This window comes from Rhinoderma darwinii, chromosome 5 (assembly GCF_050947455.1).
Source record: "Rhinoderma darwinii isolate aRhiDar2 chromosome 5, aRhiDar2.hap1, whole genome shotgun sequence".
Lineage (NCBI taxonomy): Eukaryota > Metazoa > Chordata > Amphibia > Anura > Rhinodermatidae > Rhinoderma > Rhinoderma darwinii.
Genome location: NC_134691.1, coordinates 142,994,268 through 143,011,660, shown reverse-complemented (window position 1 = coordinate 143,011,660; position 17,393 = coordinate 142,994,268). Strand labels below are relative to the sequence as shown.

Below are 17,393 nucleotides of genomic sequence, written 5' to 3'. Positions count from 1 at the left end.
AGGCTTTTTTTTTTTTTTTTAAGCTATCTCTTCAACAGAAAGATGGAATAACCGCAAGCGTTTTTTTGCCAAAAAAATAGTCAAAACTCGCGTAAAAAAACGTCTCCCATTGATTTCAATGGGGTTTTTGAGGCGGAAAACGCCTCAAGATAAGGCATGTCGCTTCTTTTGACCTGGGAGTCAATTTCGGCCATTTTTGCCACGGTTTTTGCTTCTTTTTACCGCAAGCGTTTTTTCTGCTCGCTGTAAAAAAAAACGCCTCCACCTCCCATGAAATCTATGGGAGTCAATTTCAGTCGTTGTTTCCGCGGCAAAAACAGAGGCAAAAAACTCAGTGTGAACAGAGCCAAACACTGACGCAGGTGTGAGCCCAGCCTTAGCTGGATGAAAAATGACACTCCAAGCTTGCTTGACATGATTGCCCACTCAGAAGCCAGAATACAGATTCATTTTTCTGTATGCAGAATTCTCTCAGTAACCATTGAGGAACGGATTCAGTCAGTATTGTGTACATTGATGAGCTATTGAAGTTCCTATTGGTTTTATTTATTTTATTTTATTTTAAATCAAAAACACAACATTCAGTCATATAAGGCCCTGTTCACACAGAGGTTTTCTTGGCACTGATTTTGACTCGGAAACCGTGTCTGAATCAGTTTAAAAAAATTAAACATTTTAGTGTAAAAAACGTTGATATTCATTTTCGCGGCCTAATTCCACTAAGTTCAGCAAAAAACCTGTGGGGTTTAAATGCTCACTATACCCCTCGATAAATTCCTTGAGGGCTTTAGTTTCCAAAATGGGGGCACTTTGGGGGGTTTCCACTATTTTGGTCCCTCAGGGGCTTTGCAAATGCAACAGGACACCCATAAATGATTCCAGCAACACTTGAGCTTCAAAAGCCAAATGTCGCTCCTTCCCCCCTGAGTCCTGCGGTGGGTCCATAAAGCAGTTTATTACCACATATGGGATATTGCCGTAATCGGGAGAAATTGCTTTTCAAATGTTGGCGTGCATTTTCTCATTTATTCCTTGGAAAAATTAAATTTTTAATTTCACAGTATAATTACACTAAATTCTGCGAATAAAAACGGGTCAAAATGCTCACTATACCCTCAAAAAATTCCTTCAGAGGTGTAGTTTCCCAAATGGGGTCACTTTTTGCGGGGTTTCCACTGATTTGGTCCCACAAGGGCTTTGCAAATGTGACATGGCGCCACAAACTATTCCAGCAAAATTTGAGCTCCAAAAGCCAATTACTGTGCTCAGGAGAAATTGCTTTACAAATATTGGGGTGCCTTTTTTCCTTTAGCCCTTGTAAAAATAAAAAAATCTGAGATAAAACTACATTTTATGGGAAAAAAGTAAGATTTTTATTTTCATAGCCTATTTCCAATTAATTCTGCAAAAAATCTGTGGGGTCAAAATGCTTGCTACACCCCTAGATAAGTTCCATAAGGGGTGTAGTTTCCAAAATGAGGTCACTTTTGCGGGGTTTCCACTGTTTTTGTCCCTCAGGGGCTTTGCACATGCGACATGGCACCGAAAACCATTATAGCAAAATTTGAGCTCCAAAACCCAAATGGCGCTACTTCCCTTCTGAGGGCTGCCGTGTGTTCAAACATAAGTTTATGACCACATATAGGGTATTTCTGTAATTGGGAGAAATTGCTTTAGAAATGTTGAGGTGCTTTTTCTCCTTTACTCCTTGTAGAAATAAAAACATTGTATGTTTTATTTGAAAAAATTTAGATTTTCATTTTTATGGCTTAATTCAAAGAAATTTTGCAAAAAAACTGTGGGATCAAAATGCTCACTATACCCATAGATTAATTCCTTGGGGGTGTAGTTTCCAAAATTATGTATCTTTTCCCTATGTTGTGGCACCATAAGACCTTTTCAAACCTGTGCCTAAAATATTTTCTAATAAAGGAGGCCTGAAAATTCACTAGGTGCTCCTTTGCTTCGGAGGCCTGTGTTTTAGTCTTAGCACACTAGGGCCACATGTGGGATATTTCTAAAAACTGCAGAATCTGGGCAATAAATATTGAGTTGCGTTTCTCTGGTAAAACCCTCTGTGTTACAGGGAAAAAATTATTACGGATGAATTTCGGCAAAAAAAAAGAAATTTGTAAATGTCCCCTCCACTTTGCTTTAATTCCTGTGAAACGTATAAAGGGTTAAGAGACTCTCTTAATGCTTTTTTGAATACTTTGAGGGGTGCCGTTTTTAAAATGGGGTGATTTATGTGGACTTTCTAATATATAATGCCCTCAAAGCCACTTCAGAACTAAACTGGTCCCTGAAAAATAGCCTTTTGTAATTACTTTTTTATTTTTCCATCAAGAAAGGACTTGTGTGGGAACTTGTTTTTTGCGTAACAAACTGACGTTTCGATCAGTACCATTTTTAGGTACATGCGACTTTTTGATCTCTTTTTATTCCATTTTTTGGGAGGTGAAGTGACCAAAAAATAGAGATTTTTGTATGGTTTATTATTATTTTCTTTTATGGCGTTCACCGCCATTGTTAGGCCTCCAGTTGCAATAGCAACCATCGCCGTTCCCTATCATGAACGCGGCTTCTAAGTGGTTAATCAGCAGGGACACTGCCAGGGGGCCACGCTGAAGGAGATGCGGCAACTGCTGTACGAGACTGCAGTCGTCACAGCTCCTGTATGTGCTGGGAGGATGGCCGATCCTCCCGTGATGTACTATTCTGTCATGGAGCGCGAACGATGTGCTTACCATGACGGAATAGTACGTCAAGGAGCGGGAAGGGTTTAAAGAGTTCAGAAAGAGAAAAGTCTCGGGTATGTTCTGATCAGAGGGTGACAGGGACCAGGTCATCTAAGGTGAGTCCAAATGAGGAGATTGCAGTGATACAGGAGGGGTGATGTCCCAGTGGGTTGATGGAGGTAGGCCAGTCCTAGAAGCGGTAGCCTGGTTAGGTCTGCTTACTCTCCATGTTCCGAATTCCAGACCACTGGACTGCAGCTGCAATTGTGCATTAAAGGCTGTCAGTTAGCGTTATCGAGGAGAAGAGGAAGTGAAGAAAAATAAAATGTAAAAAAGGGGGGAGGGGAAGGGAGAGTGGAGGGGGAATAGGGATATGAGGACACGCAGACCATGAATACCCCAACTTTTTAAAGGAAAAAGAGAGATGAGAGAAAGGAATTGCAAAGGAGACCAATTGTCACGATCTGTGGGCATGTGGACCCACTGGGCTGTACCGCCATAGCGGGATAGCAGCTGGCCAAACTGTACCAAGTCAATGTCTATATAGTCCAAGCACAAGGGTTTCATCAGGCGTGGTGTAACACAGCAGACGTGACCGGTGGTGTAACACAGCAGATGTGACCGGTGGTGTAACAGCAGGCGTGACCGGTGGCACAACACGACTCCAACTTTCTATGGCTCTGGAACAAGGTAGCACGAGATACAGGATACAGGTAGCAGGTACGGGAACACTGGGAACAGGATAACACTAAGGGACTATTTGCAAGACTAACACGGGTAAACACAACAACGCTCAGGCAAGGAGCAAAGGGGTAGGGCCCTTCTTATAGTCCAGGGTAATCATGGGCTAATTAGTGATAATTTTCATGTTCACCCGCTGGCACTTTAAGGCCAGGCACGAGCAGGCGCGCGCACCCTACGGGATACCACAGAACGGAGCAGAAGTGAGCGCTGGCGTCTCCTAAGTAGGAGATGTGGGTCAGATCCATGGCTGCGGCCATCGAGGGGTGAGTAATACCGACTGTCTGCGGCCGTTACAACAATCACTCAGTGTGTATGATTATACCGGGCCAATATAGAGGATCATCACCAACTAACATCCGTTCAAGGAACCATATGGTAAAACAAAAACAATCTCGTATTCTGGTCTTAATGTGTGCAGAGAGGATGAGTGTTATGGGTCTGAAAGAAACCACATATTCTTTATTTTATTTGCAGGGAGGTGTTCACCCAATCTATTTGTAATAGGAAGACCAACTTTTACAAAAATAAACGCAGGGATGGGATGTCTGGGCCTAGTCAGGTCTGCAAGATAGTTTTTTGGGCAGAAAATTAGCCTCTTGTAGAGCTGGGGGACAGGAGAAGTGTTGTCACGCAGATGACCAAAAAAAGACCAACTGGGGGTTAGGAAAACTGTTGCATAGTATGTGTGTGGGTGAAAAGTAGTATTCTATTTTGGGACACTGGGCAGGTCCATAAGCAGTGCTACATGTCAGCCACATCTGCCCCGCACCTGGAGCAAGCCGGGGTTGGGACATTTCCCCTATGGAAGTTTTGTAGGGGAGAGATATACCCTTTATGTGCAATTTTCAAGAACATTTCCCAGTAGAAAATCGCCGGTATTAGCTTCAGTTCCTGGCAAGTGTGCCAAGGATTAAATCAGTTGTGAGCTCCGAGTCATGAGAACTCTACCGCCCCAATCCCTTATTGAGTGTCCGATAATCAACTAGTATCCGTTGAAGTGAGTAGTAAGCTGAGATTTGTTTATAGGGTTCCATCAAGATGACATGCCGGTGACAAAAATTGTCGTCCCAGTCCTCCATCCACATGGAGCGCAACACACCAATGATATCTTTGTGCCTTCTCACCACTTTTCAATAGTTACCAGGAGAGTGGGTGGGGTTTAGCAGGGGGGACGTGGCCACCATAGACTGACAGATTTACTATAATTTACGCCAGAATCAGGCATAAATTATTCCACAAACCTACGCCAGTTTATAACCGGTGCAGATTTGATTTTCTAACGCATAGACAGGCAAAGATGTGGCAACTTTATTAGGCGGCATGCACCAGTCTTAATAAATTCCACACAAGATGAGACTTTAGTATGAGATTGTGCTGTACGTTAAATTAGATGAAAGCCTGACACTACGCTTTCTCTCAACAAGTGTAAAAAAAAAAGCGCAATCGTGTCACACACAATACGTTCTATTTCAAGCCCTGACCTAGCCAGAAGGCTCCGCAAAAAATGAAAGACAAGTTGCCTCAACTTACCCAAGATTTGTTAGACCCATCTGTGGGGTTGCCGAGGGGTTTATGTGATAGTCCCTCTAGACCTTCAGCAGGGACATCCCATAAGGGAACCTCATCCTGAATGATCCTAGTGACTCACACATATGTAGAGTGACACACTGTGAACAAAAAAATAAATAAGTGCCATGCAAGCTAACCCAGTCTAATGGCTGCTGTATGAAAATATCTCATATTAACCCCTATGATCCAGTACTTAACATCTAGCGCTCTGATGGACAGTTGCCACCACATGACTAGGAGCCTAGAAAATGCAATTACTGCCTGTTTAACCCTTGTGATGCCACAATCGATAGCACAAGAAAGGGACGCTCTTTTCAGAACCTGAATGTCAGCCCCGGTAATAGCAATTGTCAGGGTTGTCATTTTAAAGGACAGCTCTGGGCCTAATCATCAGACCCCCACTGATCAGAAAGTGATTGCATATCCTAGCTTTATGCCATTACTTTGTGAGATGGAAACAACCCTATTAAAATAAAAAGCTTATGTTTAATGGACTGAATCCCCACCTTTTATAATCATGTTGTTTTTAGGTCCAACATTCTGGTCAGATTATTTTCTTAATATATTTTTTTATATCAGTCAGAGCTCAGTTTTCCTGATACAGAGCTCCAAATTCACTGCATAGACATACATTAGCGTTAAATGATAAAATGCTTCCACTACTAGGGGGAGCTTAGATGTATACTGTCGTATTGAGTTCCAGTATGCAGTAGGTTCCCCCTAGAGGTGGCAGAATGTCATAATTAAAGGGGTTATCTGGGACTTTTCAAAATCCGCAGCCGCGAAGGGGATGGTGTAAAACAATAAACTAGTAGATACTCACCCCACTCCCCTGAGGGTAGCATAAAGAAATTACAGACTAGACTCTTCTCTGGCTGTGTTGGCTACGCGTTGCAAGGATTAAAGTGTAAGTTCCCCAAAACTACTTAACATTAGCACACAAGTGACAGACCACTGAAATCATCGTGTCTGTAACTACTTTATGCTTCCCTCAGTGACGGCATCTTAACGAAGATAACCGGTTCCCTTTAAGGCCAAAACTGCCTTAGGTCTTCACTTATATTGTTTGAATACCTGACCACCCTTTACTGAAATGCATGTAAAGCATGCAGTAACTTATTGATCACTGATGCGAGTCTGCCAGTTCACACTATGACGGTTGCAATGGAGACCTATGCTACAAGGTCTAGGACTGAAATAAATGGGGTTACATTTTCTGGAGAAGAAATGCTTAGCATTTCATGACGGAATTTAAAACAAGAGATTATACTGAAGTATTTTTTTTTGTTAAAATCCTCACCCTTATTTAGAATGATACTTGTTGCAAAGATAAGTGTAAAGTTACGTTGGTTGGTGTGTTATTCTAAAAGCAAAATGTACTGCAACCAACGGATTCAATGTAAACAAACCAATCCCTCAATTGCAGGATGATTGATTCTGAAAGAATTTCATGATGGAATGCAGAAATGTCACAAAAGCAGATCACGCCTAAATAAGTTGATCACTTCATTCAAGAAACCAACTTTCTGAATGTTGTAACACTATGCAAGAATGATCATCATACCCTAACCAAATAAAGGGGTCACTTAAGTGCTTGCTCGCACTATTTTTCATGTAATATGAAAATGCTGTTGGTTCTACTTAAGCAAGCCCATAAAATAGGGGCATGTGGTTTACAAAAGTCTACTGAATAGTTTACTGGAAAAGTCATTATTTCCCTTGAATGATTTTTCATTCATACACTTCCATCTTGTTTCATCTTGATTTCTATATATCTGTGTTTACTTATGATTTATGATTATGTATATGTACTTATGATCTGTTTAGAGCTTTTGTCATGAGCCTAAACCTTAAAAGATCAGAAATTGCATGTTGTTTTCAATATAAAAGTAATGAGAATAAGCTACAAAATGTTTGATATACATCAAAGTCTCTACACCTAATGTAGCCCATGTGTTTTGTTTTTTTATGGACAAATAAAGTAACTTTTTTTCTTAAATGCTTCCTCTTGTGTCAACTACACATCAGTGTACAAAGTGATGCAGTCATTTTATCAACTGGGGTAATGCTGACCATGTTTTTATTTTGTTTTGAAGACCTGACTTCAAAGTAGGAATTCAGTTCTGAAATGTTATCCAGTCCTTAGAATATGTAAGGACTTATTATAGACAATGTTCATGTCTGGGTCTTAAATGAATTACCATATAACATTTATGATCTACCACTATAGCTTACAGTAATTCTAATTTGATCAGTAGGTTCTGTCATTGACTTCTATAGTCTCTCTTTGGATAGCCATTGGTAAAAGGACTTGTTCCCACCATCCCTGTGCAGTGTTCTCTTTAGGTTACATGACAATTGTAAAATTATTTCCCTGACACGGTTGTTGTGATTGGATAGTTTGAAGCATTGTTAAACCATATTTCTTATTATTTCATCTTGCTTCCAGCACAAAGTGGTAAAGATGTTGACGACATAAGACAAGCATGACTTCTGCTGGTAAAATCTGTCATCATGCCATGATGAGTGGCAATTCAGTTCCTGGGGAATTGGCTCTGGAACCCTTGATTATGTGCAAGTTGTGTCTGTGTGAACATCCTCTTGACATGATGACCATCCTTCGAGAATGCAGCTGTATCTTCTGTACAATGGTAAGCAGTTTGTTATAATTATTGTTAAATAATAATGTGGGTTTGAAAATTTGATAGGAGAAAATACCACATAATTACGTTCTACCATATCAAATTTAAAGATCTTAAAATTCAAATTAGAATTTAACAAGCAGAACACAAATTCTGTTTAAATATTATTTGACATTTATAAAACTAGTTAAAAAAACAAACCAGTTACATTGTCCATATTAACCAATCGGTTGAGAGTGAGAGGCTAGCAAACACCTCATAGATTGTAAGCTCTTGCGAGCAGGGTCCTCACTCCTCGTCTTTGAATTGTAAATTAACTTTGTCACTATGTAATGTCTGATATTGTCTGTTCATGTTCCCTCTAAATTTTAAAGTGCTGCGTAATATGTTGGCGCTATATAAATAAAGATTATTATTATGTTCACATCCCGTTGTTTGGCCTATATTTGAAGCATACACTGGGAAAAGCCCCCAACCTATGCAGTAAGCATAGGCTGTGATGGATGCCTAACAGTGGTATGTGCAGATCGTAGACAATAACGGTATCCGTTTAAAGGATACGTAATAAAAAGGGGTCGTGAGAGTTTATGTCGTATCTGTTAAGCGGATACCATTTTAATCTACGAGTAATGTATGCCACTGGAACGCACCCGTTTAACGCATCCATCACATATTTACCGTTTAATGCATAACATACGTCATGAAAAGCTTATAATGTATCTATTTAACAGATGTTCCTATACGGATACTATACAGACTAACATATAGACTGTCCTGTTATAAAAAAAAAAGGATACGTTTAATGTATTAATTTTTTTTTTAATGGCATCCGTAAGATGGAATAACTAATAGACGTATAACGACCAGATGCAGGCGAGAATTACACTTTTTTGGCCTACAATGGAGCCCTATGGACACGTTTAGCATGTACATCAGTAGCTTTCGAGATGTACACGTTAAACGCAAACAAAAAACGTGAAGTGAACATCCCCTAAACGTGCCATTTTTCAGGCTTTTTTTCGTGGCCAAAAATGCTGTGGCCAGATGTTACATTAAAGGCTATGTACACCTTTGAAAGGCAAAACATTTTTATTTTTTTTTTATAAAAAAGCGTTTCAGTGTGTTTTGTGTAACTTTGTAAATACTGTTTATTAAAAATGATTTTTACTTTTGTAGTCGCAGCAGCTCTGCATTCTCTATACAGAGCAGCTGTTTCGCTATTCACTAAATCCGTCAGTCCCGCGGACCTGACGGTTCAGCGAGAGCAGGTCCTGCGTGTCTCTGACACACCGGATCCACCTGTAAATGATCACATCTAGGTTCATAACTTAGATGTGATAGATTACTGGTGGATCCTGCATGTCAGAGACACGCAGAACCCGTCGACACCGAACCCGTCAAGTCCGCGGGACTAACAGATTCCGTGAATAGCGCTGGATACAGCTGCTCTGTATAGAGAATACAGAGCCGCTGTGACACAAAAAGTAAAAATAATTTTTAATAAAAGGTATTTATAAAGTTACACTAATACACCTTTTTATTAACAAAAATAATAATTTGCCTTTCAAAGGCTTTCATAGCCTTTAAAGTCTACAGTGAAATATAAAATGCACTACAATCAATTCGTTTTTGTTTGTGGTGTTTTTGGGTCAGTGGCATTTTAAAAAAAAAAATTATTTTTTTTAACAATTTTTCTATAGAATGCATGGCACAAATTTAACAAAATGAAAATAGCCACCAAAAATGCTTATGAAAAAAAAGCAAAATTAGAAACGTTAAAAAAAATTATTGCCGTTTTTACAAGCATTTAAAAACATGTGTGAAATAGGCCTAGTGGTGTTCTTAGAATTCTGGGTATAAAGATTTCTGGAATTCATTAACCAATCCGTTACTATATTTTTAATAGTCAAGTGAGTCTTCAGAATGTTCACCTATCAGACCCTTCATTAAAAACGTTTTTCTTCTAAGGGGTGAAAATATGACGACACATTTTCCCGATTCCACGCAGTGTATATGGCTAAAAAGGGAATAAAAAAATGTATTAGGTGGTTATGAAGTGTTAAAATGACATCACAAAGTATAAACACTTTTCTAGTCCCTGAAATTCACTTCCGAAAATTCATAGGCCTAAAGGAAATTTCAGACTGCTTGAAAATACCAGTGATCTAGATAGAAGAAATTGTCAGTTATTGCTCTGACAAAGAGGCCATGCTGTCTAGCTTAGATACATTCATCTCCTTCTACATGCTCTTCAGCAGGACATCAACTCCTGAATTTTGAGAGTTCAGTAAAAGCCAAAAAATTATGCATACTCCATATAATTTTCAGCATATGAATCAAGTCTTTTTAGCCTAGCCTATTTAAAATGTGGGCAGAATGAATAGTCCTTTATGCATGTGTTATTTTAGTGTTTTATAGCATCCTGATGAACTGCAGAAAAATGCAAAACGACACACGTATTCAATATATTAGTAGAGCAGCATAAGACTATACAGTTTTATAAATTTTTGGCAGGATAAGCATATATTTTTCTCATGTACATCTCTATGTGCATTATACATTTTGTCATCTGTTATTGACATAAAAAATAGACCACGTAAGTTCTTAAGGAAATTCATGGAAAATTCCCACTAAATTGATCACATTCAACTTCTGCATTGAGGAAAACCACAACATCAGTTATGGTGACGGGGTGAAGCATTACGTTAGTGTGACAGGATTCATAAGATCTTCTATAATGAACTTAGTACCAGACCAAGTATGAACAAGCAATTCATCTGAATTATTTCATCAAATATACAACAAAAATACTATTAAAAAATGAGAGCGTACAAGGAACTATAGAAAAATGGGTGGCTGAGGTGGTATTATAAATAGGGTTAGAGGTCATCATGCACATAATTAATAACACAGTGGTTTGCCATGAATTCGCACAGTGCACGCTACATAGAGTGCATACATTTGCTATGAAGCCGTTGGCAAAACTTGCGACGGGTGTGGTGGGTGACTAGTGGTATTTTCTATTAATGCACTTGCACTTTCATTTGTGCTCTGATCATTTCTTGATAAGGTATTTGTGCCCTACTTCTACTTGGCAAATGTATGGACTTTGTATGTAACCTGCACCCTGCTAATTCATAGCAAACCACTGTTATTTATGTGCTTGATATAACATTACTTTTGGTACTCTGGGTTTTTTAATGTTCAATACTTAAATTTTGTCTGTGTTTGGACTGTCTGGTACGGTCTAATTTTTTTCATAGTATTTTTATTTTGAAGGCGGATTAGCAGTTTACTGATGGATCAGGTTACAGCTGCTGCCCTTAGAATACCATGGAGAGGGGAGTAGTAGGAGGGAGCAGGTGCAGAATGAAAGAGGGAGGCAGAGGCACACACAGATAGACGCTGCTGCATGTTCTAGTAAGTCTTCTTTTCTCTGTGTGTGCAGTGTATGGGGGACATCTTGGCAGCTATTCTCTACCTATTTCTGCAGCTATGTGGTGCGTTGTGTGAGTACGTAATCTGTGTATTTTTGTGGTTTTATTTAGGGTAGTCACAATAAAAATGTATTTTATACTAAATAATTTATACTAAATAATCACATTTATTTAGTTTTGCGTCTTTGCATTATTAAGGTTTTTATAAAAAAATTATTTTACACATCCTATACATTAGCAGCAAGAGACCTTGAACTGGGGAGCTGAGGTAAGGAATGGGGGGTTTAGCGTTGTCTGTGTCAGAACACAACACTTAGGGCTTATTCAGACGAACGTGATATATGTTCGTGCAACGCGCGTGATTTTCACGCGCCTCGCACGGACCTATGTTAGTCAATGGGACCGTTCAGACAGTCAGTGATTTTTATCACGGTGTCCGCTGCATAAAACTCACGACATGTCCTATATTTGTGCGTTTCTCGCGCATCACGCACCCATTGAAGTCAATGAGTGCGTAAAAATCACACGCAGCACACGGAAGAACTTGTTTGTAAACAGAAAAGCATGTGCTGCTTTTCTGTTTTCATTCAGAGTGTCATAATGATAGCGGCTGCGCGAAAATCACATAGCCACGCATCATACGTGGCTGACACACGGAGCTGTTAAGTACCTTTTGCGCTTGCAAAACGCCACGTTTTTTGCGAGCGCAAAACGCACACGCTCGTGTAAATCCGGCCTTAAGGGCATTTTGAAATTATACTAGAAAATGGCCAATACTAATCTACCTAGGTATCTACTTGATTTGAAATGAATGATAAGTCAACCTGTTTCAATAACCTGGCCGTAAGGCTCTATCTATACCACAACATTGACTCCCCTTGTAAAAAAAAAAAAAAAAAGTATACCACGCAGTCGTGTTTTTTTTTTTTTCCCCCTAGGATATAGTGGACTATACTTTTTAGAGTTACAAATAGTATAAAGAGGTTCATATGGCACTGTTTTGGCATACATTTGGCCCCTATAAACCCGCCATTGTATACGTTTGGATAATTTTTTCGATCGAAATGTGAACTACAGACATAGCCCATAAACATGATGTGAATAGTGCTTAAGATAGTCATCATTGCCCACAACATTATTTGGCCTCAATGATGATTGTTACGTTGGCTACCTTAGGCCCTGTTCACACAGTTTGTTTGCCGCTGTTTTTGCAGCGGAAACAAACGGACCGAAGTTGCCTCCCATTGATTTCAATAGGAGGTGGAGGCGGTTTTTTCCCGTGAGCAAAAAAAAAAACGCTTGCGGGAAAAAAGCGACATGCCCTATCTTTAGGCGTTTTCCGCCTCAAAATCCCCCATTGAAATCAATGGAAGACGGATGAAAATTTATTTTTGACGTGTTTTTTTGGGCAAAAAACGCTTGCGGCTTTTACCTTTGCCTGTTAAAGAAAGAGGTAAAAAATGCCTCAAAAAAAAAAATGTGCCAAAAAATGCCTGTGGTGCAAAACCACTTAAAAGAAAATGGAGCTGATTTTTCCATGCAGAATTTTCTGCCTGGAAAATACTCTTGTGTGAACAGGGCCTTAGAATAGTATTGCTGGGAATAGCTATAGCTTTAGGTTCTTCCAGACACTATTTGTCACAAACAGTATATAGTTTCTCTTTGTTTAAAATTACAAAGAAAACATTGTAATTTCTTTCATTAGTTATTTAGCAAATGTTCCTTCTCTGTAACTATGGACACTTTATGTAGTAGTGAATTTAAAGCATAGCTAACTTTTCAGGTGACTCATTAGTATAAGCTGTCATATGTGTGTACATGAGAAATAGTGAATTTTTTTTAATTAGTTTTCCCCTCTGTAGGCTCTATCTCTAATTCTCAGTTTTATCTGAGCTAATGGGCTGAGCCTAACTTCTATCATGTCTTCTATTCACATCACACATAGAAGAGAAAATCCTGCTCTCCTATCTCTATCTATTATACATATATATAGAAGCAGCAGCATGGTGAACATTATACAGCAGTAATAAGCAGTGTAGCTAAGAATCCAGCACTGGGGTAAGCGAGTAACACTTACCAGGAAGCTGCAGCATGTCTGTGTGTATCTTTCTCACTCCTATCCTGCTCCCCCTCATAAAAGACTACTCTGAGCAGTGTCTTTGTCTGAGTCACTCTGCTCCCTCCCTCTCTGTAGACTTCTATAAGCAGGCAGTAAAGATACAAAACCCCACTTCCTGTAGTCTGTCTGCTCTGCTCTGTAACTGAAGACGGAGTTCAGTTGACAACAAGGGGTGGACAGCAGGTTACAGGAAAGGAGACACCTAGTGGCAGTAACTTCACACAGAATTTGAATGAATAAAGCAACTATATTCTAATGATAAAGTTGATTTATATCAGGTATACTATTAGATTCGCATAAATTATTTGAAATGTTAGTTTCCATTTAATGCCTTTATAGACCCAGAAATCGGATATGAACTTCTAACTCATATTTAGGTTCAAAAGAGTAGTTCAAGTATAATAGAAGTAATTATCTTATATTTAGTGTAAATTTTTATTGTGGAACATAGACATATGGCCTTCAGTAAATTACATATTCCAAAAATGAGTTTTTATGGTTTAGTGTATCAGAACTTAATTTATTGCTCAGTCTAGCCCTGTATGTGTGAAAGTGAAATAATAAGATAGATTTGTCTAGTAGGTGAGTCACCATGACTCTTTAGTGTCATACAGCCTTACCTTCAAAATTTGCAGGTTTCAGTCTTTTTAAGGTTCATTTAAAAGCAGCCCCCTTTTATCTTTTCATTGCAATGTGCACAAAGGTGTCCTGTAACAACCCTCATCTTTGATATGTACTGTATTTTATGCTGAACATCCATGGTAAGATCTGGCTGTTCAATCCCTGGGTGAAACAACAGCATAAATCCCTGATTGGCAGAAATTACTTTAGAAAATTCAGTATAGGTGGTTTAAATGCTAATCCAACTAGGTTTTCTTTCATAACCTATAATGACCCTTTGAATTTGTGTGCTCTGTTTGTAAACCCTTTACCACTGAAATAAGACAAAATGTATGATCCCACTAAAGGGGGTTTTACACAGGACGATTATCGGGCAGACGAGCGTTAATATAACGCTCGTTGCTGATAATTGCCCTGTGTAAACAGGGGAACGATTGGCAGATGAACGCGCAAACTCGATCATGTGCTGGTCGTATCATTTAAAGTAAAAGATTATCATTGGCGGCAGCACATCTCCCTGTGTAAACAGGGAGACGCGCTGCCGACATGATAATAATGTATGGGGACGAGCGATCGGAGTAACGACCACTCGCCCCCATCCATAGCTCTGTGTGACAGGAGCAAGCGAGCGCTGATCAACAAAGTCTCGTTGATTGGCGTTCGCAGTACAGGCCAAGTGTCGGCCGGTGTAAAAGGGCCTTAAAATGTAGCTAAACGTTTGAGAAACTTCTGACATGTCATAGTGACATGTCAGAAGTTTGGATTGGTGGGGGTCCGAGCACTGAGACCCCCACCAATCGCTAGAACAAAGAAGCTGAAGCGCTCGTGTGAGCGCTCAGCCGCTTTGTGTCTGTACGGCTTTTTCCGGAAATAAATGTATCGTGTACGGGCTCATAGACTTTCTATTGAGTCAGTACTCCGATGCATTTATTTCCGGAAAAAGCCGAACAGACACAAAGTGGCTGAGCGATCACACGAGCGCTTCAGCTGCTTCATTCTAGCGATTGGTGGGGGACTCCGTGCTCGGGCTCCCACCAATCCAAACTTCTGACATGTCACTATGACATGTCAGAAGTTTCTCAAACGTTTAGCTACACTTTAATACACCCCCTTTCCAAATCCGCTTCAGACCGGCTTCAGAAATTTCCAGCCATACATTTCTCCTACAGTATTACATGGTGGCTATACAGATGTGATACATGGATGGGCCAGGTCTGCTAGAGCAAGATTCGCTCTGGTTCGCAAAGAGGGATCCCCCTCTATGATTTCAATATGACCTAATATGGCATGTGGAAAGGGGTTGTCTTAGGGAGTTTATCACTTTAAGGGGCATTGTGTCCTTTCCATCTGTTTGTTTTCAAGTAGTTAAAAGCAGATGATGCAATGCAGTATAGAGTATTTTAAAGGGAACCTGTCAGTAGGTTTGGAGCCACTAAACTACCAGTAGGCTATTATGCAGCTGGGGTTTAGTGCTCCAAACATGCTTACCCTAAAAACCTGAGTTTAGGGAATAAAATAACAACCCTGGGTATAGAGTCTGGGGGCATCCAAATTGCGCACATGAAGTTGAGGACCGTACAATGCGCATGCCCCCAGACTCCTTACCTAGGGTTGTTATTTTATTACCTAAACTCAGTTTTTGAGGTAAGCAGGTTTGGAGCACTAACACCCAGCTGAATAACGACATGCTGGTGGTTTAGTGGCTCCGAACCTACTGACGGATCTCCTTTAATTAATAAAGATATCAACATGTTGTGTACAATGTAGTAAATATGATAATGCTTTTTTTTTTTTTCCTCATTTAGTGCCTCAGGCAGTATGTGCAGCTGGCAGTTCGTGAAGGATTTGGTTCTCCAATCACTTGCCCAGATATGGTGTGCTCAAACCGGGGTCTACTTCAGGAAACAGAGGTACTGGCATCTGAACTACTTCCTTTTTAGATCAATACCTGAATTCTTTCTAAACTGCTATTTTAGGTGTTTTACTTACCACTAATATGTACCTGGCAACAATCTCTCATTGCTTTTGAAAGTCACAAGCAATGAAGTTCTTGTTCCTCTTTTTGCCTTGAGGTAATGTTTACTTTACTTCAGCTCAGTCAGTGTGTACTCTTTTTGTATCCACATTAAAATATCCTAATCTTCCACATATATGCTGTGCCTTATAAATCCAGTATGCTTTTTAGTTAGACTGGCGTGGCTTGCAGTTTGCATGCTTCTGCAGAATTCTATTTTCATACAGTACTATTTGTTTTGTTGCAGTAACAAAATGTGGATAATGTGTGGATTTATTATTTGATCATTCATTTTCAATAACAGCCAGTTTGCATGCAGCAAGGTTGTTTACAACTTAGAAATGTCTATTTTGTTTCTAGTAATACAGGCTGGCAGCATCGATTTACTTATTTTCTTCAGATTTATATGTTTCAAAACATTAAAATCTCTGCATTTGATGATGAAATAAATATATATAGAGAAAAAAAAATAGTGGTCTTGCTTATGACAACCAGTCAGTTGCTTGCATTTTTTAACCTTAAAGGGGTATTCCCAAAATCATAAATTATCACCTATCCACTCGATAGGTGATAATTTTATTATTGCTGGGGGTACCACATGTGGGACTCTCACCGATAATATGAAGGGGGCTTCCAAATCCTCCTCACTGTACTCCCACAGTGAGGAAGAGATTGAATGGAACACGGTGGTGAAGCATGCTCCCGCTGCTCTATTCTCTGTCTACGAGAATAATGGAAACAGCCGGCTATTTTCGTCATTCCCATAGAAATTTTAAAGGAGCAGCAGCACGCATGCTTGACAGGCGCTCCATTCAATATCCTCCTTACTGTGGTCGAGCATTGAGGAGGATCTGCGGTTTTGGGACCCCCATTCTCCCGAATGTGGGGAGTCCCAGCGATCAAACTTATCCTGTGGAAGGTGATCGTTTTTTTATTTCAGGAATATCCCCTTACCTTACATTTTCATAAGGACAGTTATAATCTGGTTATATAATCTAAACCTTGTTTACATTACCCGCAATGTATTTTGTTCAATATATTTCATGTATAATGGACATTTTACGTTATTAAAAACACTCGGTAGGACTCACATTACAACCTCAATCTGGGTTTCTGTTGCTTTTCAAATCTTTCATCTCTCTGTCCTTGCTTGTATGGGAAATCTCCTAATAGAGAAGCACAAGGGCAGTGTTCTGTGTCTGAATGTGAGTCACTTTTATTTGCATTTTTATATGCCGTTACATATACTGAAACATTCCATGTGCACTGTAAGCTTTTCAGTGGAAATTAGCTCACGGATCTCTGTCTCCTGGTTTAGATGGATTCACGACACCAAGAAATTCACTCCAACACAGAGGTTTTTCTTGTTCAACTGGTCTCAACCAGCTTTATTCTTCTTATACAGATAAAGTAAATCACATCGATGGTACAAAATAAATCCTAGATCAGTCACCTGCGCAAACAACTGCAGTTGAAATCTCAGTTAGATTGCAGGCACCTCACAGATTC

The 17,393-nt window shown here is 39.6% G+C and overlaps 1 protein-coding gene across 1 annotated transcript in view; it reads left to right on the top strand.

The window, feature by feature from the left end:
* The window catches only part of RNF144B (ring finger protein 144B), an 86,850-nt gene that overhangs the window by 6,940 nt on the left and 62,517 nt on the right, over positions 1-17,393 (top strand). Inside the window, exons 2-3 of the mRNA XM_075828403.1 lie at positions 7,501-7,702; positions 15,676-15,780. Of these exons, the coding sequence (XP_075684518.1) occupies positions 7,538-7,702; positions 15,676-15,780 (270 nt within the window). The 5' untranslated portion in view covers positions 7,501-7,537. The remainder of the gene's footprint in view (positions 1-7,500; positions 7,703-15,675; positions 15,781-17,393) is intronic.